Source organism: Pteropus medius, unplaced genomic scaffold, assembly GCF_902729225.1.
Source record: "Pteropus medius unplaced genomic scaffold, Ma_sr-lr_union100, whole genome shotgun sequence".
NCBI classification, from domain to species: domain Eukaryota; kingdom Metazoa; phylum Chordata; class Mammalia; order Chiroptera; family Pteropodidae; genus Pteropus; species Pteropus medius.
The window spans coordinates 18,204,528-18,230,936 of NW_024349801.1; the positions used below are offsets into that span (position 1 = coordinate 18,204,528).

At 32.6% G+C, this 26,409-nt stretch overlaps 1 protein-coding gene across 2 annotated transcripts; it reads right to left on the bottom strand.

Moving 5' to 3' along the window:
* Nucleotides 1-10,020: 10,020 nt before the first annotated feature.
* TERB1 (telomere repeat binding bouquet formation protein 1) lies at nt 10,021-24,442 on the bottom strand. Of its 2 annotated transcripts, XM_039888893.1 has the most exons (9): nt 24,166-24,442; nt 23,267-23,327; nt 23,056-23,171; nt 22,831-22,953; nt 19,251-19,403; nt 17,882-18,013; nt 16,759-16,884; nt 15,461-15,615; nt 10,021-10,237 (listed from the first exon to the last, which is right to left on the bottom strand). In XM_039888893.1, the coding sequence occupies exons 1-9, from the start codon at nt 24,203-24,205 to the stop codon at nt 10,223-10,225; spliced, it is 921 nt and encodes a 306-aa protein (XP_039744827.1). In that variant the 5' UTR covers nt 24,206-24,442; the 3' UTR covers nt 10,021-10,222. The 2 variants fall into 2 exon arrangements, with proteins under 2 accessions (XP_039744827.1, XP_039744826.1); XM_039888892.1 differs by lacking the exon at nt 10,021-10,237 and having other exon boundaries at nt 15,403-15,615.
* Nucleotides 24,443-26,409: the final 1,967 nt, after the last annotated feature.

The window sequence follows — 26,409 nt, forward strand, 5'->3', positions numbered from 1 at the left end:
CGGGCTCGCAATGTCCGCAGGCTATCACAGAGTCGTGAGACCGCCGCGAAGGCAGGAGACGAGTGTAGGTCAGGCGGCAGCCGAGGCAGCCATGCGCAAGGGGGCGGCAACGGCAGCGGCGGCGGCGGCGGCGGCGGGAGCGGGAGCCGCCTGGGCGGAGAACGCACTGGCGCCCTCTCCCGGCCGAGGGGCGCAACAACACCCAGCCCCGGGTCCTCCCAGCGAAGGAGGCTCCTGCTTCGCCGTCGGGGGCTTAGCAACCAGATAGACGTGAAGCTCAAGCTTTGGAATGAAACTAATACACGATGGGGCCATTTACTTAGCGTTTATCGTGGGCCAGTGCTACACGTTATCTCCTTGAATCGTATCTAACCTGTTTACAGAGGAGGAACCTGAAGCTTAGAAAGCTTAAGAAACCTGCCCAAGGACCCAATGCTGGAAGGTAACATCCTGATACTTTCAATGTTATTCACCAATCTTAACCTATTACGTCACGAGCTTTGCCTAATTCTAATCAAGCCCCGCATTGAAAGATCAGCCTTAAATTAGTCCTCCAAATCCTCGTAAATATCCCCTTTTACACCTCCTCCTTCATTGACTGTTAAGATTGTGAGGTAGTGATCTTTACCGCAGTGAACCATACACTTCAGCTTACTTTATTAATAGGTTTTAAAAAATATATTCAGGAAGCCAGCATTTGACGTCAGAGATAGGCTTTCTTTCTATATGGGAAAAAAAAAAGGAAAGAAAAAGGAAGAGATGGGAAAGAAAAAGGAAGAGATGTGAAAGGGGAAGGAAGAGGGTAATGGAAAAAAAATACATTTCACCTATCAAACTTAACTTTAGGTGTGGCCACTACCTAAGGGCTTTTGCTATCCTGTGGAAACAGACTCACTTTACAGGGCATTTCTAAATGTCACAAGAAAGTGAGATATGGTAAAAAAGCAACCAGCTACATGGGTTTCAGATGAGTAGGCTTCCTACCTTGGCTCTGCCAAATGTGAGCAGCATGGATTATAGAATCCAGCAAATGGGCAGATTACCTGCCAACCTGAATGTAAGGTTCAAACAAGAAAATGGGAGTGAAAACCCATTAAGAGTTACACCCCTGAAAGTCTGGGAAGAGCATACAAAGTATTGTAAGTTATAAAATGGCAAGCAGCATCTGAATTTTCACAGGATGTAAGATGATGTTGAAAACTACAAGCCAATGAACTTTATCAGCCCTAGGTGTAATTCTCTGTGATCAGTTGGAAAATGAAAAGATAGCACAGTTGCTTTCATTTTTACAGGAATACCAGGTAGGAGGATGCTGCAGACATAGTAAGTGCAGATTTTAACAGGGTATTTGGCAATTCACATCATAGACAAGAAAATGAAATGTAGGCTGGACTGAGGCTTGTTAAAAACCAGGCTCAGAAAGGGCTGATGATCAGGGACCACCAGAGGAAGCATCTAAGAACCTACCCCAACCTCCTACCCTGGCCCACCCCATTCAGGGTACCATCAGTGACTTGGATGAGAATGCAGCAGCACACTCATAGAAGTTGTGGATGACCTGAAACAAGAAAGGGTGTCTAATATACTGGATGACAAACTGAGTATAGACTAAATCCAACAAGATGGAACTTAACTGGGATTATTAAAGTCCAGTAGTGGGTTAAAAATAAATGCATAAGGAAAAGATAGGAATAAAATTATCTGTAAATCCTAACTATAATAACTATAATCTCAGAGTTGGTCATATAGAATATCAAGAAGCATCTTAGGTAAGATCCATAAAACTTCATTGGGCCTAGCAAAGAAGCTGATAATCCTACTCTGCCAGTCAGGCCACATTTCTTTCTGGCCACAGTTTATAAACAAAGAGGTGTCCAGTGGTCCGCGACTCATAAGGAGACATGACACTGTTCTGCTGAAGCATAAAGTAGCTGGGGCTCATCAGCATGCAGGATAAAAGATGTAGAGGGAAAAGAGGGGAATTTGATAGGTTTCACTCTCTCCAGGGCTGGCATGTGCAAAAGGGATTCAACTTTTGTGGTTCTGTGGAAGGTACTCCAGGAAAGCACATTTCATTTTAGTCTAAGGAAGAACCAAACATCAATTATCACCCTGCAAAGTAGTAAATTACAGGTTTCTGAGGATATATGTAAAATTAAAGACAGCCACCAATATCCAGATTGTTATAGAGCAAGTCATACCTCTGGCAGGGAGCTATAACTAAGGTCAGTTTCAACTCCAAAGATCTGTCATTATTAAAATTTTTTATTTCCTATTGATTTGGCCAGATCTGAATTCTTAAAGCCATACAGTCTTCTAAAGTCATTTTTGGGCTTTCCTTTTATTTTCTTCATTTATGTTATTACCAAATATCTCCATTTGAGGGGGAAAAAGCAGCTCATGTTAACCAAAAGTTAGCCAGGTGTTAGGATAAAATTTCAAGGTTTCAAAAGGCAGTTGGTTCTTTTAAATACAGTGTCAGCGACACAAAACAGTGTCTAAGCTACAATATATAATACTCTTGGGAACGCTTCTGTAAGCAGTATTTGATCATTCTGTTACATACATAATTTTCAATCAAAAAACTGTTAACTATGACCCACTGAAAGTAGAAAAATGTTTAAATTTTATCTGAACAATTGTAAGAGATTTCTGATTACCTAAGCCAATTAGACTGAGGCAAAAGACAAAATGCTTTCCCTTTTGACCTAAAACAACTTTCATAAATCTTGAGAAGTACACATCAAAATAACCTAGGAAGACTACTTACATCATCCCCATAGTGTTTAGGAAATATTGACAGATAATGGAATAGACTCAGTCACACTTTAAATGTTGCAAGGAATTTTTCTAATTATAAATTTTTTTTGCCTAAAGGAAAATTTGGATTTAAATAGAAAATTTTCTGCTTATTAACCCTCTGGAATTTTCTGTGTGGATTAGAAAATAAGAAATTGAATAAAACTTCTGTTTCATTTAAGAAGAAATAGTCATGATCTGAAAAAGTCAAAGAATATATACATGTGGGGACATACCCTTTGGGACTGAAGAATAGACTACAGTGACACGAAGCAGTGAGCCAATGGGTACATCAGCACAGCTGAGCTTTCCCACCGTGACACTTGATCCCTTTGCCGCAGCAACAGCATTTTAAGTCTAATGGAGGCTGTAACAGTATCCTTTGGGGAACATGACAGAATTTAAAAAGAGTAAAACAAATAGATAATTGAGACTTAATACTTTGATTTTCCATTAGAAGAAAACTAACTTTAAAACAAACAATAAAAAAATTGTTTTAAACTTTTAAAAAGCAAATAAACAAACACCAAAAAGAAGTGAACATGACCACAGAATTCTGAAGTATTCAAAGCATCATTGGCCTTTAAGAGAGGAAACATTTTAATTAACAAAATGTCAAACATTGATTTAGAATGTGGGAACTTAACAGCTTGGGAAACTATTCTGTCTTTCTAGGGAAGGACTTTCACTGGGTAAGGATACTAAAATCTACATGTCTCACATAGTATTCATTGTAACATAATGTTAAATAATGTTTAAAGGCTGATAATTTTTTCTCTGACCTATGTTCTCTGAACTTAAGGAAAAATAAAAGCATATTTCTAAACAAATGTATGACCTTGTAAAGGAATTCTGTCATACAAATCTATGCCTTGAAAATGTTTTATAAATTATTTTAATAATTTGATGAGCTACAACTTATCACATCACAAAAAGTATGTAATGAAAACAGTATCTCTGTTTCTACATTCCCTGTCTCATGAGAGTTTAGAAGAATATTTTAAATTTTGTATCTCCAAGGCACTGTATTTTAAGAGTTCAAACCAAAAACTGACAAGTCTTCCAATAAAGGAGCCACACACTTAGGGCGTTTGGTCAGCTTGTAGTATTTACGAGCAAGGTCCACAGACTTCCGTCCTTGTTGAAAGGGGAAAGACCACAAAATTAAATTCCAGTGATTTCCCATTTTCTTAACTCCACTGAAAAGATAATTTACTTCTTCTTTAGTAAAGTTTTTACGAATTTTTCTTTTTTCTGTAATTAATGAGAATTGTAGAATATATTAGTGCTTGCTGGAAAAAAAAAATCTTCTTGAGACCCAAATAAGTGCTTAACTTATTCTAAAGATGAGAACTATATTGTGAGAAAACTTAATGCCTGGGCTACTCGTCTTATAGAAATCCACTTCAATTTTTAAAAACAGAGTGCCTTTTATTAAGCTAAATGATATCACTGTGACTTCTTCAATAATTGTAACTTTATCATATTGTAATAATATTTGCAACATCTTTCAGTCAAAAAACATAAGAATTTACAAACATTTGATTGTTAATTCTCTCAATATTCCTGTGAGGACAGTTAACAAATAGCTTACCTATCTTACAGATAGAGTCTTCCCAAAGGGCTCCATAACTTCATAGAATAGAAAAGAATATCGACACTTGTTACTTTAATGATCAATCTTAATATTTTTAAAGAATAGGGTCTTTTGAAATTTGCTTTAAAAAGCAAGTTCACTACCTATATGGATGCTCAGCTTGTTAAAACTCAAAAAAGTAGGCTGCACAAGAAAATTTTTAACTATCTGGTGTTTAGGGATACTTTTTACAATATAAAGAATGCACAGTTGGTATCTGTAAACACAAATATCTTCTGATGATGATTACTAGGAAATAGTTCAAGTTTTTCATTCATTGCTAATTCATGTTATTGTAGGTTGATGCTGACGAGGATTTTTTTTGTATATCCACTTAAGGCTGCTGTTTACTTGTGTGAACCTGGAATAATTGTGCTGGGATAGTCAGAAAATCTTGCCCTATCAGGTAAAGACTGTTAGCTATTTTTCCACCTCTCCTAGGATAGGAGCCACAGTTCAGATATTTTTAAAAAGAAGAGAAATCTTACCCAAAGAAGGCTGATAAATCAATGAAAATAATGTCTGATTATGATTTAATGGTATTACTTAGAATGTAAGCTCCATGAAGACAGGGAGTTTTGCCTTCTGTTTTGCTCACCATTGTATCTCCAGTGCCTAAAATAGTATCTGACCCATAGCAGGTGATCAATAATGATTTGTTGAAATAAAAAAGTCACTAGAACTTTAGTACCTGTTAAAACTGTTTCAAAGCTTATCAATGAAGTTACTCCTTACTTTTGGGTTTATTAGAAAACTCTGGTTTTCTAAGAAATAAATGATTTCAGTATCACTTACTAAATGATTTGAACTCATGATAATCAGTACTGGCTGGGTTATTATAACATTCAGCATATTAGGGTACTAAAGTTCATGGCCCACTTTTCCATTGCGGCTGCCATCTCACTGATTCCTACACTTAACATCTATGCCCAGTTCCTCACGGGTTACTGCAGCAGGGTGGTGAGCAGCGTGAAAGGAGGAAGTAGCTCTGTATACCACAAAGCTCCTCTCTGGCTTCTTAATTGATCCTCTTGATATTGACTGGGCATTAGGAAAGAGCTGGAGAAGATAGGCAAGAAGGCTCAGTTCTAGAGACTTATTCAAACCCTCTCAAGATACCAAACCATCTTTAAAAAGAGCTTTGTCCCTGAGGCTCTTTAAATGCTTAGATGCTACAATGGTCCCTTCTCAAAAGAATGGTCTCAAATTTGAGTGTAACCTATAACCAAATGAATGGTGATGAATGTCTTTAATACAAAAAAGAAATTTATCAAGAAGGGAAAAAAATGGCAATATAGCAAATATTCCTGGCCTGCTTGTGAAACAGATATTAGACCATCTAATCACTACCTCCTCAAGATGCCTTTCTACATTCTAAAAAAGCAGGCCAAATTATTAACTATTTAGTTTTAGCTAAAGCACTTCTAAACCACAAAAAGGTATATTTTTGAGCTGAATGTCACATAATAGTATTTAGGATCCCTCTGTATAATCAATGTATAACCATAATTACATACATACATTTCATGAGGCTCTGCAAATGATTTTACTATGTAAAATGATTATATTTTTAGTTATATATTTGCTTTTAAGACATATTGCTGAAAAAAACTATATTAATTTGATGCCAACGCCTTGTTAAAAACAAGATTTCCAAGTGTAACATGTTTCTATGGAAAAATACCCATTTTCACAGTTTATACAGAAAATATTACTTTAAAAAGTAGGCTACTTTATAGTGACATGTACTTAATTTTAATTTGCATGCAGGACTTTCAACCTAGAAAGAGACCCAGATATAAAAAGTAAATTTGAAAATTTTTTCAGTTTTGGCAGTTAAAATGGCCAAATAAAAGTAAGTGGCAAAATGTTTCCCAGATGTATCACATCCGAATGTCTTTGTAATAAATAACAGAACGGCTCTATAGATGTTACTAATTTCCAGGTTACTTTGGAAAGTAATGTATTCAACTGCTTATTTTTACTCTTCAGGTACTAATTCCATATAAATAGAAGAAAATGGTAATGTTCTTTAACTCTCCGATAAATATGGAATGGTGATGAATTTAAAATGTTAACACTGAAGTTAAATAAAAATTCCTGTAAATTAACTCATTGTTTTAAGAAGTATTTTGATTTTTAAGCAGGGCTTTAAGGTTTATACAATTTGTCTCTTCGATTTTGGTTGTTTGAAGTGCTATACTTATAAATTAAAACTTTCTGCAAAATCTCTCTGAAGCACTTATGCATTTTAATCTAAGCTCTGCTATTTGCCAACTCAGTGTGCCTTAAAATGGGAATAAAATAATACCTACTATACAATGTTATTATAAGAATTATAGCAAATAATAGCTATAAAACATCTAACACATAGTAGGTGCTTAATAAATGTTAGTTTCCTCCTGTTCCTTCCCCAGCTGGAAAGCAATGGGTGAGCAAGCAACATGCGGAAGGGAAGAGGAAAGCCTCTTTTCCTAGGAAGTATGACTCTCATCAGTCAAAAGTTATCATTTAAGAGTCATAATGAGACTGAGAACAATCACTGAGCTGTTCTCTTCTTTCTCAGAAATATATGAAATTTTGGCTTATTTAATAAATATATTCACTTATTCCTCCAGAGGTAGTAGGTTCATTATTGAGATGTTGTCTTCTACGTGGGGTCAGCAGAATTTCTGAAAAATATGGAAAAAATTTAGCATAGTTAGAGTATCGATCTAATAGCACATCAATTCCATTAGTATAGTATTTCCTTTTTTCCCCGTTCTAAGAATCCTTAGGTGGATTAGGAAGAATTTTTAAACCACCAGAGACTAAATCTACTTCCTGGATACATTTTAAATTACTAGTCTCTCAGAGACAGAGTTTCTTTTCAACATTATTTTACTCTAGCTTTTAATATATGTTCTAGATCATAATATATAGTCATAATTACGGTTTTTTTAATACTGCTGAATTAATTACTTTTGTTACAGATAAGTGATTTCCTTAGTTCACTTTTATATCTGTCTTCAGCTTCCACAATGACTTTGTGACGATCACATTGGTATGGGCAAGAGTGCAAGAGCTTGCTAAAATTTCGGCTATTCAGGGATTTTCCTACTGCTATGCAACCTAAAAGAAAACAAATTAAAGTGATGTATAAATATTACAAAATATCTAATAATAAATCTATGAAAGCAAATATCTTTATGATGGTAACTGAAGTGAAATAAGGAACTTAATTATAAATATGTCAAGAAGCTCAAAGTCATCTGAGAGAGTACAGACAACATATACCATACAGTGAAATAAGTGTCATGATAGAGGTGTGAACAGAGTTATGGTGATATAGAAAAGAAGCATCTACTTTGGTCAGTTTTCAGCAGGAGTCACTCGTAGAAGATCCAAAAGGAGCGACTCTTATGCTCAGTTGTAGTTTTTAATGTCTTATTATGGAAAATTTCAAACACACAAGAGTAAAGAAAAAAGTACAGTAAACTTCCATGTATTCATCATCCAGCTTCAATAATTATTAACTCATTGGTAGTCATATTTTATCTACACCCCATGTACACTGCTCTGCCTGCCATGTACACACTAGATTGCGAGGCCTGGAATTTGCATTAAAGTACTATTTCATCTGTAAATACTTCATATGCATCCCTAACAGATAAGGACTCTTTTTTTTTAACCCACAAAAGCATTACCACACTGATCTTGGTGATTCTTTTATACTATCCCTAGGTGAAAAAAACCTCCAACCATTGTAAAAAACCTCCAAAACAATGTAATAAGTACTTATGTTCTAACAACTTAATAGCCATTTGAAAAAAATAATTCAAACAAAAAATATTTGTATTTCATTCTTATTAACTACAATTATTCCTTAATGTGATGTGTGCACCTATTGGGTATAGTACAACTTCTCAAATCCTGGAGTCAGACTGCACATTGTCATCTTCATTTCCAGCCAGACTGGACACTGCCACATTGATTTTCATGTGGTACTTGATTTTTATCACAACAACCACTGAAAATCTAGCTCCACAAAGACATGATATCTTCAAAAGGAAAGTAGCGCAATCTAATATTGAAACTGTGAACTACTTTGAGCTAGTAGTTCATGCAATGTCCAAAAGATATTGACAATTTTATGTTTCATTTACAAAATTTAAAATTTTGTGTAGTGCCCTTGTGAATTCACTGCAGAGCCTCAGGAAGCCTGGGTGGACAGTTTGGGAACTGTGGCTTTAAACTATTGACAGGAGAGGGTTTCAAGGAATGGTAGTCAACAATGCAGAGATACTAAAGGATAAAAAATTTTTTAAAAGTCATTGGTTTTTGGGGGAAAAAAGTGAGGCTTCAGGTAATCTTTAACATTAATGTTTAGTAGAAGCACAATAAAAGAAGCCAGATTGCAGGGAGTTAAAAAGGGAATGAATACACTGAAAAAGAAGGGAGCAAGAGCAAGAATAGTAACCAATGGTGGAAGAAGAGTAGATGACTACTTGAAACAATAGCAAATCACACAAAATATTTGGATTTTCTTTAAGGTGAGGAGAAATTAACAGTTTAAGGTGGTATAAGAGGAGTTAATGGATAGAAAGACAACGAAAAGAAAAGACTACAGTATTAAAATGGTAAGGGAAAAAAAAAGAGCAGGGATTCAGATTATAGCTAGATATCAGTTTTAGAGTAATAGAATTAAACTCCACATTGAAGAATGAAGAATAGTAGTATTCTGAGCCTAATGTGGTGGAATAGCCTCGGTCTTTACTGAGCAGCGTGCAAGAATAAGAAAAAAGGGAAATTACTGGGGTTTGAAGGAGAAGGGATGGAATACACATTGTGGAACATTTACAAGAGCCCTGCAGAAAAAATAATGGGGCATGGAACACTAGAAACATTTATATATTTACTATAAACAAATTAGTTTAAATTTATTACTTAATGCCTATAATGTGTACAGCATAATCCAAAATATATACCTGTTTATTGGCTCTCTGAAAATATAAAAAATGTTTACCTTGGTGATTCTTTTATAGTATCCCTAGGTCAGAAAAACCGCCAACCATTGTTAGGTCCAAAACCAGTAAAGTTAAACTTATAGATGGTATTACTTGTGACAAAAAAATAAAAAAGTATTAGTTATATTGATTCACATAAACAAATACTGGCAGCACAGGATGATGCAGATAGAAGGCATTATTTTGAATATGTTATGATACTCCAGATTGTTATTTCTCTAAAGGAAATTAAGTTTAAATCACACAGGGAGAACTATTACAAATTCTAGTTAATGAATATCATATAAAGCTTTATTTATGAAACAACTGTAATTGAAAAATATTTACCTGAGCACCTATATTTGAATGTTTTGGAACAATTGTCAGTTGAGAGAAAATTGATGACTTCTTTATTTATTATATCTGAACATAATGTAAATGGATCTGGAAAAAAATTACAAAATGCAAGATTTTTTTGAATAATGAAAAGGACCTGACATTTACAAGATTAATTATCAAGATTTTCATAAACTTTACCCTAGCACTACACATCCAGTCATCCTAATGGATAAACAAGTTCTAGATACCAACAAATATGATAACTATTTAGGTGACTGAAGCATTTACAGCAGAAAGAGAGTCAAAGGCGTGGCTTATACTTTAGAGGGCAGATATCCCAATGTACGTTTTTAGCTACGTTAGTCACCTAAATATCTGTTTTCTTGTCAAAGAAGAAACATTTTTAATTATACCTGTTACTGGCAACTGCTGCCTTCTATTTTTGACAATGGGATCTGGATGTTTAAAAACATGGCCACTGAAAGAAAATAGAAAACAGATTACTAAAGGTAAACATACTGTCTGGTGGATGTACAAAAGTTTCTGTAAGCAATGGTATGATTCTGGGTGTTCGGCAGGCAGAAAGAGCTGGAGTCAGGATCTACCAAAATCTACCAAATTTTGCCAAAGTGGGGTCTTCAATGATTATAATCTTGTTTCTAAAAGGGGAGTTAAACAAGACGGCAGAGGACAATAATACTGATGTCAACAGAAACATGGAAGAAAAAGTTATAAAAAGAAATATAGGAAGAAATGGAGGCAAAAAAGGGAAAGAACAAAATGATTTGGCCCAAGAGTACATCTCACTACTTCCCAATTCTGTATTCCTGAGAAATCAATATCAGGAATGCTTTTGAAAAGGAAAAAAGGGATGGTAACGACGTAATCCATCTTTCTAATATGTTGTTTGCCCTGCAATCTTCCCAGAACATAGTAGCATCCTCTTAAGTTTCCCTCCTAGCACAGTAACCATCAGAACACAAGGATTTAAGAAAAGCTACAATCCCAGATCCAGCCCCACAGGGTATCTATCTATCTGCAAGGGAGAAAAGACGTGTACTGGAGGTAATGTGCAGGGAACAAATGAAAAAGCAAGCCTAAACCAGATTTTCATCACACCCTACTACTCCCTTTTATTAAACTTACAAACTGGTTTTTGATACATTGTTGATGGATTATCAATGCATACATTACTTCAGGTATAGGGTTTCAGTTTTAGTTTTCTGAGTATTTTTTTAAATTAAAATCTGATCATGTCACTCAATTTAAAATCATCAATGGCTCCCTCTACCCTATGAGTTAAAACCAACAGTCCTGAGTATAACATGCAAGGCCCTAGATAAACTGGCCCATACTTCTCTGTCCAAACTCCTTTCCCAACATTTCTTACTTTAGGCTCCTCCCAGGACCATATTTTATCATTTCTGTATCCCAGTGCTTAATGGTATGGCACACAGAACTGCATAAAAAATAATTACTAAATAAATTTAAAAATAAACAATTATTAAACAATACCTCGATTGAGAAACAAGTTCTTTTTTTTCAGAAGTTGTTTCTTCACGTAAGTTTTGATTGCAGCTTGAATTGGATTTATATAAAGTCTCATTTTGCCCACTCTCCCTATAACAAGCATTAACTGGATTTGCACTCTTTAACAGGGTCTTCATTTGGTCATCGTTTGTGCATGCTTTAGACATGAATCCATGGGACTTACAACTCTGAAGCTTTCTAGACTGGCTTTCATCCTTATCTTCTGCTTTGGGACCGCCACTAATACTATCTGCATGGAGGTATTTCAATGTATTTTGAATATTTATGTTCATAGGTGAAACATTATTCTTATATTTTTCTCTTTGTATTTTTTCCTATAATGTAAAAATAACAAGTAAATAATTTCAGGTAATCTATTTCTTTTAAAATCCAATTTACAATCCCTTTAAATAATGCAGAAAAAGCTTATGATTGTCAATAGAATATACAGAATAAAAGGAGCAGTTTACATCAGAAAGAAAAGGAAGTTTATTCAATAAATGATTTAGAGACAACTGGGTAGCCATTTATGTAAAAAAATAAATTGGATCCCTATTTCACAATTTATACAAAAATAAAGTCAAAATGAACTAAATATTGAAATATAAAAATGAAATTATATATGTTCCAAAAGAAAACTATTTTACTATTAAAGAGAATAAGACCTTTCCAACTATTACACAAAATTGATGAATCATAAAAGAAAAAAACTAATAAAAGAAAAGAGAAAAACTAATATATTTTACCACATAAAAATTTTTTTAAAGTTCTGCTGGAGACCAAGAATATAAGAGGGAATATTCTCAGAGAAGAAAATGGCCAGAAGTAAAACTAAATGATAAAACACCTAGAAAGAATATATATGTCATATCTTTGGCTACGGTAAATTTTTCTACTAATGTTTACCAAAAGCTACTACAATAAAATGTGAAAAAGATAACAACAGTGTAGAAAAGTGGGCAAAAAAGATTAACAGTTCCCAGGAAATATAAATACCTGTTAAACATATTAAACAGTGCTCCATCCCACTTATAATAAGAGAAGTGAACATTAAAGCTACACTGAAATAACTTTCTTCATTTATGACATTGGCAAAGACCAAAAGGTGATAGAGAAACTCTTATACATTACAGATGGGAGTGTAAATTGGTACAACCTCTGTGGAGAAACAATTTGACAGTATCTTTCATAATAAAAACTGTGCATATCTATAGATACTTTTATACATACAAAATGTTAATGTTATTAACTGTAGCATTGTTTGTAATAGCTAGAAGCTGAAAATAACCTGAATGTTCATCAGAAAGGGAGCTAGCTCATCCATTAATGGAATACTCTGAAATTGTTTTTTAAAAAAAGGATAAAGAGGGCTTCCAGGTAAGGATAATGCATTTATCACCCATATTTATTTTTAGTCCTTCGAAAAAAAAAAACAATTAGAATAACAGTTTTTAAAAAGGCATAAACCCACGAGGATAGGAAAAATGGAAGAAGAAATAAAGACAACAAAATTTTGGAAATTGGAAAGCAAGTAGGTGAAAACTTACTTAGCAGACTTTATAAACCTGACATGAAGCTAACAATGGGAAAAGCCAAGAAACTACCTAAGATATGCTACCAAATTCTCAAAAGGCTCAGAAATTGGAGGCCAGGAACCTCTAGATGGTGGAGTTAAAAACGGGAAGATTAGATGAAAGTCTGTTTAAGAAGTAATTGAATTACTAAATCCCAAGCCCCCACATACACATACTTAAGCAGCCAGTTGATTTGACACCAGAAGGTGTAAAGTATAATTGCCCAGTGATTCCACTCCTAGGTATTTACCTAAGAGAAATGAAAATGTATACTGCACACAAAGAAGTGTATGCCAATGTTCATAGCACATTACTCATAGTTGCCAAGATCTGGGAGCAATCCAAATGTCCAACAACTGGTGAATAGACAAGATATAGTATGTTCATATTATGGAATGAACAAAATATTAACAACATTGGTGAAAATCAAAAACATTATAAGTGAAATAAGTCAAACACAAAAGGTTATGTATATGATTCCACTTACATGAAATTATAGAAAAGGAAATCTAGTGACAGAAAGCAGTGATTGCCTGGGCCTCACGATAGGGAATGGGACTGTCTGCCAAGGGACACAAGGAAACATTTAAGATGAGTGAAATGTTCTATATCCTGATTGTCATATAGTTATACCACTGTATAAAATTGTCATAACTTGAACTGTATACTTAAAATGTGTGACAATCATTGTATGTAAAAAATATCTCAATAAAAATATTTCAGAAAAAAATTATTTAAAGCAAAATAATAACATTACTGGGTAGTTAATAAAAAATGTAGCAGTAAAATATATGGCAACAATAGCACAAAGAACAAAGGGAATTGTAAGCACACTACTATAAAAGTCTTACAATATATGAGTGGAATAATATTATTTAAATATAGACCATGATAAGTTAAAGATGTATATTATAAACCCTAAAGCAATCACTAAAAAAAATCAAGAATGTTTAGCCAATAAATGGAGAAATAATAATGATGAGAAATCATTAAGAAATCATTAAGATGAAAATGGAATATTTTAAAATAATATAAAAGAAGGCAGGAGAGTAGAAAAAAAGGAACAGAACAAATGGGACACAAGGAAACAAACAACAATATGTAGACTTAAACATATGAATAATTACATGCAATGTAAATGGAGTGATCACGTCAATTAAAAGGCAGAAATTGTCAGACAGGATAAAAAAAAGACCAAACTATATACTGTCTACAAGAAATCCATGCTAACTATAAAGACATATGTTACAAGTAAAAGAATATGTTCATCAAAACTAGTAAATGTGTGAACAAAATGTGGTATAATCATACAATGGAGAATTATTAGGCCATAAAAAGGAACAAAGTACTGATACATACTAAATTATGGATGAGCCCTGAAAACACTATGTTAGTGAAAGAAGCCAGTCACAAAAGACCATGTATTACACGATTCCAGTCACATGAAACGTTCAAAATAGGCAAATCTATAGACATAGAAAGTAGATTAGTGGTTGCTATGGCTGGGAGGTAAGGGATGCAGGGAAATAGCTAAAGGGTACAAAATTTAGGTGATGAAAATATTCTAAAATTGACTAGTGATGGTTGAACATATCTGTGAATACACTAAACGTACATAAGTGAATTGTATGGTATATGAATTACATTTCAATAAAGCTATTTTTTTAAAAAAAGGATTGAAGTATTTATATACACTACAACATGGATAAACCTTGAAAACATTATGCTAAATGGAAGAAACCAGTCACAAAAAACTACATATTATATGATTAGATTTATATAAAAAGTACAGAATAGGCAAATATATAGAGACAGAAAATAGATTAGTGGTTGCTCAGCCTGGTGCAGGGGAGAGGGGAGGATAAAATGGAGAAATAGGGAAGGTGACTGCTAAAAGGTATGGGGTTTCTTTTTGGGGTGATGAAAATGTTCTAAAATTGATGGCATAATGCTCTGAGTATACTACAAACCAATGAAATATGTACTTTAAATGGATCAATTGTATGGAATGTGATTTATATCTCAATAAAGCTGTTACAAGATGTTTAGAGTTGTTTACACAGATGATAAATTGATTATAATATAAATATCCATCAATAACAACTAGTTAAATCAATTATGGTAACCTATGATATTGACTACTAAGCCATTTAAAAGAATGAAATTACTATACTAAGTTAGACACTATGTTTTTCTTTTTAAAAATGTATACACATATGAATACACAAAGCATACTTACATAGTAAAATATGGAAATGTATGTGTATATATATGTACACATACACATATACACATACATATATAATAGAGAGAGATTACTACATCTCCATCTTTTCTTTTTCTTGAACCCCTATTATATAAATGTTAGATCTCTTGGCTCCATCTTCCATGTCTCTTACTTTTTTAGTTTTCATTTCCACTTTTTAAAAAATCTAGGTTCAAAGATGATTCCTCAAGTATTACTATTAAATTTTAAATTTAAAACCATTAAAATTAAAAAAAAAATAACTTGGCAAGAAAAATCTTTTACCCTCTAACCTCTATTGTTAAAAAATATTTGAAAAAAGTTCTGTATTCTTTGAAACAAAGAAGCCAACCTCATTTTCTTCTGCTTCAAGCTGTTCTATTCTGTGAAGGATTTCCTTTGCTTTCTTCCAGTACTCTTCAATATTCTTCTCTTTCATATTTATGTTCTTTAATTGTTCTGCTTCATTTTCACCAAAAGAATATTCTCTTAGACTTAATTTCTCAGCTTTGTAATATGGAAAAAGCAGTGAGTTAGTTACTAGAAATGTTATTTTAACACTTTAAATAAGGACAACCTCATATCTCATACCCCCTTCTCTAAATTTTGCCCACCTAGGCTATCTCTACTACCCAAGCAGTACTGAGAATAAGTGGAAAGCAAGAGTTTAGCAGAGGCCCAAGACCCAAAAGTTATAAAACAGACTTTATTCTTCAGAGTTATAGGAAAAAGAATAGCATGAATATGTTATGTCAGGCACATAAACACCCTCAGGAGTATGGATACTGGTTTTAAAGTAGTTTGTTTTTTTAAAAAAAGTTTTCATAAAGTAGTGTCTTCCCATAACCTTTTAAATTCTCTTTCACATGTTGCAGCAGCAATTTTTTCTTTTACAAAGACCAAAATCCTTTTCATGGCCACTATCCTTTTCATGGCCCACTAACTCGTGCTCCAGCCAGACTGGCTATCAGTTGCTTCGATGCACCAGGGACCTCCTATTACAGGGCCTTTATGCCTCACTGTAGCTTATGCCTGAGATACTGGCCCATAACAAATTCCCTTCTTCTCACCTAATTAACTCTATACATTCAGGTTTCGCCTCAAGAATCATTTCCTCCCAAAGCCTGTTCTCCAAATCTAGGCCATAGTCCTTTGTTACAGGTGCTCTAAGATCTGTGCTCCATCCATTCTAAACCTTTTTATTACCTTATAATAATACATTCATTTTTTAAGACTATTCAATTATTATCTATTTCTCCAATTAAACTAAATTCATATCTATGAGCGCACAGATTCTCATCATTATATCCCTAATACCTAGCATAGTGCATAGCAAATTACAGGCAAACATTTTTTAAATAAATGAATGTATATTATGATTTAATCATGTCTCTCATAGCCCTCAAATTTAAGTCCTACAACTGAATTTGCCCATGTTGCATAAAATAAATGAATTATCTATACTGTTGCTCTCTTCCATATAGTTTTTTTTATATGCTGAAATACTCTAGTTGTCATGTCCAAATTATATACTCAGCTTTTCAGATGTAAGAAGAGCCTGAGAGCTAAAGGAGCCCAGTTCATCAAAGCAGATATAAATTCCCCTTTTATAAACTTTGCCGTTTTTTTTTAAAGTAACAGAAAACTTACTAATTTTTTTGCAGTTGCAAAGCACAAAAGTGGCAGCTTTGTTTAGTTCCTCATTCTGAGATTCAGTTAAGGCTTGTATCATGAGTGGAAGCCCATTGTTTTTAAAAAGGTCAATCTGATTTTCCTCTGGAAAACATATCAAAAATTAAAGTAGAAGACAGTTATCTTATCATAAACTATTTGCAGGAGGTCATAATTCTTCCATGTAATAATTTTGAACATAGTTCCAATTTAAAATTAGAGAAAAATATAAATAGTTTCAAAAGAATTTTCAATTTAGGAAATAATGGACTCAGAAAATACCTAGTCTCATCAGTGATGATTCCTGAAATACAGCCACAGAGTAATGCCATACTTCATAAGCATAGACAAATGCCCTTATTTGGTTTTAAAAAAGGTTATCCGTCAAACCTTAATAAAAAATAAATTTTAAATTTTAAAGGTATACTAAATCCTAAATCATACAGAAGAGAAAGAACAAAGAAACAAACTAATGGAGGAAATAGAAAATGACAGAAAGAAGAGAGGAGAGAAGTGAGAGAGTGCAAACAAAAGAGAGTGGAAAGTCGGAGGGTGAGAGAAGATTGAAGAGAAAAGGAGAGAGTAAAGTAAAGAGAGTTGGAAAGCAGAAGGAGAGTGGACAGAGAGAAAGTGGTGAGAGAGTAGAAAGAGGGAGGAAAATGGAAGGGAGAAAAACAGTGAGAATGATAGGTAGAGAAATAAAGAACTTTTGAAGGTTTGTAGCAAAGGAGAACAGGATATCTGTGCAGCAGTGTGAGGAGTGGATTGAAAAATGGAGATAGAAGAAAAACAGAAGGAGGAATCTATTGCAATAACATTGGTGAAAGAGTTTGAGGGGCTGAGTGCCTAAATTGGGAGGGTAGCACTGAAACTGGGCAGAAAGGGATAAGGAAGGGTAAACAGAAGTAGAACCACAGGTTTTAGGGACTGACTAAATACAATGGATTAAGAAGGATGAGGAGCAAAATGACCAGTTTGGGACCTGAATGACTAGGAGAAAGGCAATATTTTAAAGGCTTTCAGATTTCTAGGAGGAAAAAAACAAAAGTGTAGTTCCATTCCACTGGTTTTAATAAGCACACTAAATAAATCCAATACTTACCACAAACCTCCGTGCAATGACCGAGAGTAAGAATGATGCTAAATTTTTCTTCTGAATCCAGACTTTCATGAAGCAGTAATGCCAGAAGTTTTGAAACGATATGGTACTTGGATAGTACTTCCCCAAACGTAGCTATTAGCATAAAATAAAAAAGTACAAACTTAAAACTTATAACTATACGTATATTATTTCTCATACTTTACATATACTATTTTTTCAGATCTTTATCTTGGGAGAATACTATATATCTATATAATATCCAATATTCATCTAACATATATATAGATATGTGAATATAAGTAAATGCACTGAAATAAGATGGTGGCTTATATAGCTTTCATTAATCCCTCTTCTCATATTAAAGATATTTTACTTCAGCAAATTTTTTGAAGAACTGTTTCTTCTTAATTGTCCTGCATAATGTTGGTAATATGAAGCAATAATGCTACCTTCCTAAAAGTGAAATATGTGTACTCTCTCCTTATACACTTATCTCAATTGGACAGTAAAGACCTTCCTATGTATTCAACTCTTGCCTATCAGTGAAATACTCTGCTAACTGGCCATGGTTCTATTGATGTTAATGATGCAGTGAAGCATAACTGAAGCTACGCTGGGATATGACAAAATTCAAGAAGTCCACCATTTTAAGCTATATTTCTTATAAGGCTTTTAACAGAGTTCACCCAGAGTCTAACAATATTTACATCAACAAAAAGGTTGTGAATTCCTCAAAGGACTATATCTTAATCATCTTTGAATCTCCAGAGCTCACATAGAGCCCAACACATAGCAGGAACTCAATAACTGATTTTTTTTAAACCTACTTATTTTTTCAGTTATTTGTAAATGTTAGGAGTTGCTTATTACAAAGATTTATAGATTATCAATCCTCAGTTTTGTACATGTGAGAAGCATCCATGGGTTCAAGTCTGGTTCTGTCGCTCACTAGTTATGTTTGGGTAAGTCTGACCACACACAACAGAAAGAGGCATAACTTAATCCTTTATATAATTTTTTAAAATCTATAAATAGGGTGTTCCATTCCTATGTCTCCAAAATGTCCCTTGATTTCTCATCTAAACTCTTTAATTTAATGCTATTGTTAAAGTGAAACAAAGCTTTAGGAATGATAGAACCTATCATGACACTTGAAGTAAGAAGACCTAGATTTGACCCGTTAGGGAAGTTATAACTTCCATGGGAAAGAAAATAAGGAGTTAGACTCGATCATTTCTAAGATTCTTTCCCACTTGTGAAAAACTGGAAGTCCAATCCATGTTAGTGTTCAAGATACCATTTCAATACTTACCATGTTGAAGTCAAACAAAATGTAATTGTAGAAAAATTACTAAGCATTTTCACTCACGATTATCAGCAATACACGCATCCACGGTCTTTGTCACCACCACTGCAAGCTTAGCACTGGAAAGAGTCTTGTGTGAATCAGATTCTAGTTGTACAAGAACTTGAGACAATACGTCCAGTCCACCCACAGATATAAAGTATTTCTGAACACGTGCTTAAGGAATAAAGTAACAGAACTATTAATATCTCAGAGGACAATTATATGGCTTCATTCAATTAATTTGCACTAAATATAACATTAACTTGACTCTTTCAAATAGTCATCCCTCTGTATTCACAAGAAATTGGTTCCACACAGATACCAAATTCTGAGGATACTCAACTCTTTTATATAAAATGGCATAGTATTTCCACATAACCCATGTACATCCTCCTGTATACTTTAAATCATCTCTAGCTTATAATACCTAATACAAGTCAAATGTTATGTAGTTATTATACTGTATTGTTTAGACAGTAACAGCAAGGAAATGATCTGTACATGTTCAGTACAGACACAACCATTGTAGGCCTTACTACGTAGTACACTTCAGGAACAAAATAATTCTTTTAATATTTTAAATTGGTCGTTTGGTTGAACCTGCAGATGCAGAAAACATGGATACAGGGCCAAGTGTACTTACTAAAAATCTCGAAAAATCGAGTCTTTGCCTGGGCATATACATAATAATATAGATTACTTCCTTATGTAAGAAACTCACTTTGACATAGTATGAGTGAGTACCTGTACAGTACTGTATTTCTTTGTTAGATATCTCTTTTTGTATCCTTTAGCAAGAATTGATAATTCTGCAAGAATGACATTATTAAACTCAAATCTTTCAATAGAGCTATAAAGAATAGATTCATTCATCTAGGTTGGTACTGCAATTAGCAAGCTGCCTATTTTCCGAATTTCAGCACAATTTGCTTTAATTTACAAAGAGCAGAGTAATTTAACTGTTCCAAAAGAACACCTGTTTCATCCACCTTATATAATTCTTATACTTCTTGGAGCATAAAATTATAACATATTGAGAGTCATAACAACTATTCCAAAGAGTAAATGACAGATACATTTTTTAAAAGTCTAAAGCCTTCTGTTCCCTGTTGAAAATGATTCTGATGGGAAAGTATCCTGTGGGTCTGCGCATTCAATAGTCTCTACAGCTCCTATGCCAACAATGAACTTATTACAAATGAATAGATGGGTTAGTGATTATAACTCTGCCATAAATCTTCCCAGTCTACCCTAGGACCACAAATTGAGCCAAGATGATTTAAACTCAAAAATTACTTTTTGTATTGTTCCATAAAACACAAAGACCTTAATCTAAAAAAAAATTGTGTTGAGAATTTTCTATATCTGGGAAAGGAACCATTAGGAAATGTTATTTAAGGATGAGCATTTTCAATATCATAGAGACTCCAAAACAGGCTTCTTTACAAAATATTTTCATTTTAAAAAACTTGAAAAAAGTATTTTTAAAAGCTTAGATGAAAATGGCACATTACCACAAAGATTTTTAGTTATAGCCTAAATAAAACTCAAACTTATAAGAACATCCTACTCTACACTTGTACATTGAATATTTCAAATTTTCTCTAATCTATATTTCATACCAGTTTTCTGAATAATGAGGTCCTATAACTACTACTACTCATCCAAGTTGGCTTTTAGAGAATAGGAAACATCAAAGCATCATGGAAATAGATTCCAATTTTTGGAACTATAGAGTTATGTTCCTTTAAATGTAAAACATGACAATTTGCTTTAAATATCTGAATATATATATACTAGCAATGTGCGAGTTCTAGTGGTCTATTTAGTTTTTTGACATTATTGTATAGTTTAAGTTGTCAATTGTTTGTTTCTAATATATAGAAATATAGATTTCTGTATATAATCTTGTATCCCGCAACCTTAAAAAAATCACTTTATCGGTTGTAGTAGCTTTCTTTTTGTAGATTCTTTGGACAATCACATCATCTATGAATAAATACTGTATTTTCTTCTTCCTTTTCGATCTCATTACCTTTATTTCATTTTGTTGCCTATTGCAGTGGCTTGCACATCCAATAAAATGTTAAAGTTGTGAGCGTGGCCATTCTTATGTTTTTTCCAATCATTAAGGGGAAAGCATTAAGTCTTTCACTATTAAGTATGCTAGCTGTAGAATTTTATATAGGCCCTTTATTAAACTGAGGAAGTTCCCTTCTATTCCAAGTTTACCAAAAGCTTTTGTCACAAATGTTGAATTATGTGGAAAGCTTTCATTTTTTGAGATTATATAGTTTTTCTTTTCTAGTCTGTGAATTGGTCAATTTTCTAATATTAAACCAATCTTGCATTCCTAGGATAAATGCCACTTAGTTATAATATAGTTTTATCCTTTCTATATATTGCTGGATTTGAGTTGTTAATATTTTGTTAAGAATGTCTGCATCTGTTCATGAAAGATATTGGCTATAGTTTTCACGTAATGTCTTTTTTAAGTTTTATATGGGAATAATGCTGGCCTTATAAAATGTGTTGGGAAGTGTTTCTTCCACTTCTATTTCCTGGAATAATTCATGTAGAATTTCTTTTCCTTTAAATGTTTGCTAAAATTTACTAGTGAAGCCATCAGGGCCTAGAGTTTCCTCTGAGCTAAGGTTTTGAACTAAAAATTTAATTTTTAAAAAAGATATAGGAATATTCAGGTTATCTATTTTTTCTTGAGTGAACTTCGGTAGTTTGTGTCTTTCAAAGAATTTTTCCAATTCAGGTAAGTTGTCCAATTTTGTGGCATAAAGTTGTTCCTACTATTCCTTTATTATCCTTTGCATATCTAAGATCTATAGGGATATCACCTCTCTTTCCTGATATTGGTTATTTGGGCTTTCTCTTTCATGGTTAGTCTAGCTAAAGGATCCATTTTATTGATCTCTTCAAAGAACTAGCTTTTGGTTTCGATTTTTCTTTATTCTGTTCTTTTTCTATTTCATCGGTTTCTGATCTCTTTATTATTTACTTCGTTATGCTTACTTTGAGTTTAACTTGCTTTGTTTTCTAGTTTCTTAGGTAGAAACTAAAACAACCTGAAACTTTTCTTTTCCTTATGCAAGCCTTAATGATATAAATTTCCCTCTAAACACTGCTTTTGCAGCATCCCATAGTTTTTAATATTGTTTTTCAGTTGTGTCATTCAGTTAAAAACATTTCTTTGACTCAAAGATTTGTGTTTTTTTGTTTAATTTTTTTTTAGTACTGAATTATTTAATTTCCAGTTTGGGGGACTTTTCTAGATGTTTTATTATTTTTATTCATTTCTAATTTAAATCTATGTGGTCAGAGAACACATTCTGTGGGTTTTTTCTTTTGCTGTCTAGCTCTGTTTTGTGAAGGTTATCTGGGAATACTCAAAGCTTCTGTGATCATCATATTCCCGATATCTTCCTAACAAGATCTACTTTTAAGATTTTCCTATCTGCAACAGTCTAAGTGCATCCCAAACTTACCCAATTTACAGGGATAAAATTAATCCATTAATTCAATAGGTTTTTACTATGCTTTGAAATAAGTTTCTTTGAGTATAACCTAAAGAATAATGAATACTTACTGTTATTTGCAACAGTGAGTCCAATAAATGAACAAAGAGGACGAATTATCTCAGGTTTTATGCAATTTATTAGCCAGTCATTAGCATGTGGAAAAAGTGAACAGCAAAGCATTTGATTTTCATCTGAAAGGAGACAAAGTCAATCACGTTTTAATGTATTTGAAAAATACCAATTTTCATTTGTTTTTATCTTTATTTTTATATTTAAATATTTGAGATAATTACCATTTTGCGGATTGTTGACACAGACACACAGAGTACTACACACTGAAGACCACAACTGATAATTCTGGAAAATATTTTTATCTGACAAATTCAACTCATGTTTTGAAATAACTACCCTATTAGATTAAAAAGAAAAGGAAGTAAATTAATACCAATATGTTAAGATCTTAAGTAATAAATAATTAATAACAAGAAATTTATATCTGCTTACCTGAATAACTGTGACAGAACTTTAATACAACCTGTTTCTCTCACAAGCGTTTGTCCAGCCCCTTAAAAGAATAGTCATGAATATGACCTTTGTTTAGAATTTTGCAGAAATAGAAAGCATTTAAGTAGCATTTTAAATACATAACTTTTAATCATTTTAAAGTATTACAAAGTATAACAGAACTACAGCAGATACAAATCTGTAATTGAGATTATGGAAAATATATTACTTAGAGAATGACAACACTCAAATTTCCTCTAAGAATTACAAAACATTTATTTTGCATGGTGCTGTTACAAGATCGAAATATGCTCCAAGATTTTAAAAAAACTCAAAATAGAAAAATAGAAAAAATAAAAAATCTAGAAGTATTTTAAATGCTTATAAAATTTCTAACAATTTGAAAATCTAAATAAAGCGATGCTAAAAAATAATCTCAGCCTGAGCAGTAGGTATATATAACATGCTATAACTGTCTTTGCAAATTTTCTATAAATCTAAAACTATTCCAAAAACAAAACTGAAAAAACAAAAACAAAAACAAAAAAACTTTAGCCAAGAGCCACAAGAAATTTAAGGCAGTTGCTAACTGATACAGTAAACATTGTAACTAAATGGTCAATTCAGTGGAAAATCAACCAAACTAATTCATAAAATGACTATTTTTTTGCTTTTAAATCTGTTCCTTTTAAGTGTTAAATAATACAATCATTTTGCTATTTCTTAAAATTAACAAATATTGGACAATTAAATGCATACTATTAATTCTTTTCTTAAAACTAGTTCTCAGAAGTTAATAAAAAAGACACTGATATAAGGACTAGAATAAAAAATTCATAACAATTGTTCCAATTTATTATTTTAAAAAATGTTTCTACAACATAAAAGAATGTACTTACTATTATTTGAAACTAGAACCAAAATAACATAGACAGACATTCTTTTCAAATTTGTGTTTGAATCATTATTACATAAGAACCAAATTAAGTCCTCAAATAATTCTGAAGTGCATAAAGTCTGCTGACAGTAAACTGAAATATAAAAAGATAATTTTAATTTCTATGCATAGCACAAATCAGACCTCATTTCATTGACATTTATTGGCTATCATATAACAAAATTTCTGACAAATTGATATGTGCTTATTCAATTAGCAGACCAAAGAAGCAATATCTTAATCAGAAATACATGATATAGGTTCTAAAAAATGAACTGCAATTCTTAGAATTTCCAATTAAAACCTAACTAAGCAAAAAATTAAAATATGACAAAAACATTAAGAGGATGAGTAAGTAACAAAACATAGCAGGAGAAAAACTTAAGAAAATTCAGAGGAACAAATGATATTTATGCTATTTTGTAAGAGCTTTTCTAGATATAAAAATATCTTTCCCAAAAACAAAAATGATACTTTCATAATACTAGCGAGTTTTTTTGTGTGTGTGATAATCATGCAATAAACAGAATTTTAAAAAATAATTTAAACACAGATATATTCAGTATTTTATTCAGTGTCTAGAACCAGCTATTAAACTCTCTCTTAAAGGCAAGGACAATGTCTTATTTGTCCCCAATGCTTAGCACACAGCTTGATTCTTAACAATTGATGAAGAAATAGTCAATGAATGAATATATAATAATATAAAGTTGTTTAACAAACCGATAGTTTAGATTCAACCTCATTTCAGGTATACTACAGAAAAATGTTTTTGCGAACATGAATTTGTATACCCAGAGCATATTTATCCACATACAAGCTGGTCGTAGGTTATCTTCATCTTTTGATTCAAATACCTACATATATAGACAATGAACAGAATAGAAACATCTGTGATAGACCCACCACATATGAAAATTCATTACATGAAGATGGAATCATCTCAAATTAATGTGAAAAAAGATCTATTTTTAATAAGAATGTAAGGATAGCTGTATTTCCATATAAAAAAGATAAAACTGGAGCCATTCATCACGCCATACCTTAGGGAAATTCAAAAAGGGTCAAAAGTATAAAAGTAACATATAAAAACCATGCAAGAACCAAAAGAAAATGTGGGTAGATTCTCTTACAACCAGGGGCTAAGAAAAACTTTCCTATGGCTCAAAATACAGAAGCAAAAAGGGGAAAGCAAAAAGGATGAATTTTATTTCTATCAAAATAAAAAACTTATGCATGGTGGTAAAAAACAAAGTGAGTGAAAAAAAAAAAAGTGTTTCCAACTAATGAGAAGAAGAATTGTGAAAGATTTTGAAATGGAGGGAAGTGATTATTGACTGTTCTATCTAGGATACTCTTCTAGACTATCAGGGCCCTTTCAATGACTTTGCACTATTTTACAACTCTGTAAATTGTAGAAAACTGATAATAATGCAAGTTATTCTTATCCATAGAAATGCAAAACATTTTGGAAAGCAGAATGTAATTAATTATTACCCTGCAGATACTGAGCAGTTACCTCCCTATTTATAAAACTATTTCAGCATTCCTAAATGCCTATATTGTTTTTTGCCATCACCTCGGAAACAGCTGTAACATTTTACTGTTTCCTTCATTAGTTAATAAGTTCAACATAATCTTTGGCATGCATTAATTTAAATGAATAAAATATCTGGATAAAACTATCCAGACACATAAAAAAGGAATTTAATTCTAAAATTATTTTTTAGTAGTTTGTTGAAGTGTAACACAATATTTGAAGGATAATAAAGTTTTTACATTTTACCATTTTGTTCAGCAACAGTTCCTAATATATATAAGGCTGCTTCTTTTACCATGCTATGTTCACTTGACTTTGCAAGATTTTGTACAAACATCAAACCACCAATTTCTCGAAAATAAACACCTGCATTACCTGTAGGGTGTGCAGACAAAACAAAATAGAAATGATATTTATTATGATTATTCTTTTAAGGCTAAAATAAATGACATGAACATAGAAATATAACATGTAGAGGAATTGAGTGGAAGAGAAAGAACTATGCATATTTCATATATCAGAATACTAAAGAACTAGAATCGCAGATAAGAATTCATTATCACATCTTACTGTTTTGTTGACAAACTGAATGAATAGTGACTAGAGCTTCCTTTTGTGAAAAAGGGTTGTCCATTTGATATTTCAGACACTCCAATAATAAGTTCA

Excerpts from the sequence above, each read along its gene's own strand:
- TERB1 (XM_039888892.1), bottom strand. The coding sequence starts at position 24,205 with ATGTCTGTCTATGTTATTTTGGTTCTAGTTTCAAATAATA. Across the intron at positions 23,328-24,165 it reads GGTTCTAGTTTCAAATAATA|GGGCTGGACAAACGCTTGTG; the intron begins GTAAGTACATTC and ends TATTCTTTTAAG. Across the intron at positions 16,885-17,881 it reads TCATTGCACGGAGGTTTGTG|AGGAAAATCAGATTGACCTT; the intron begins GTAAGTATTGGA and ends TATGTTTTCCAG.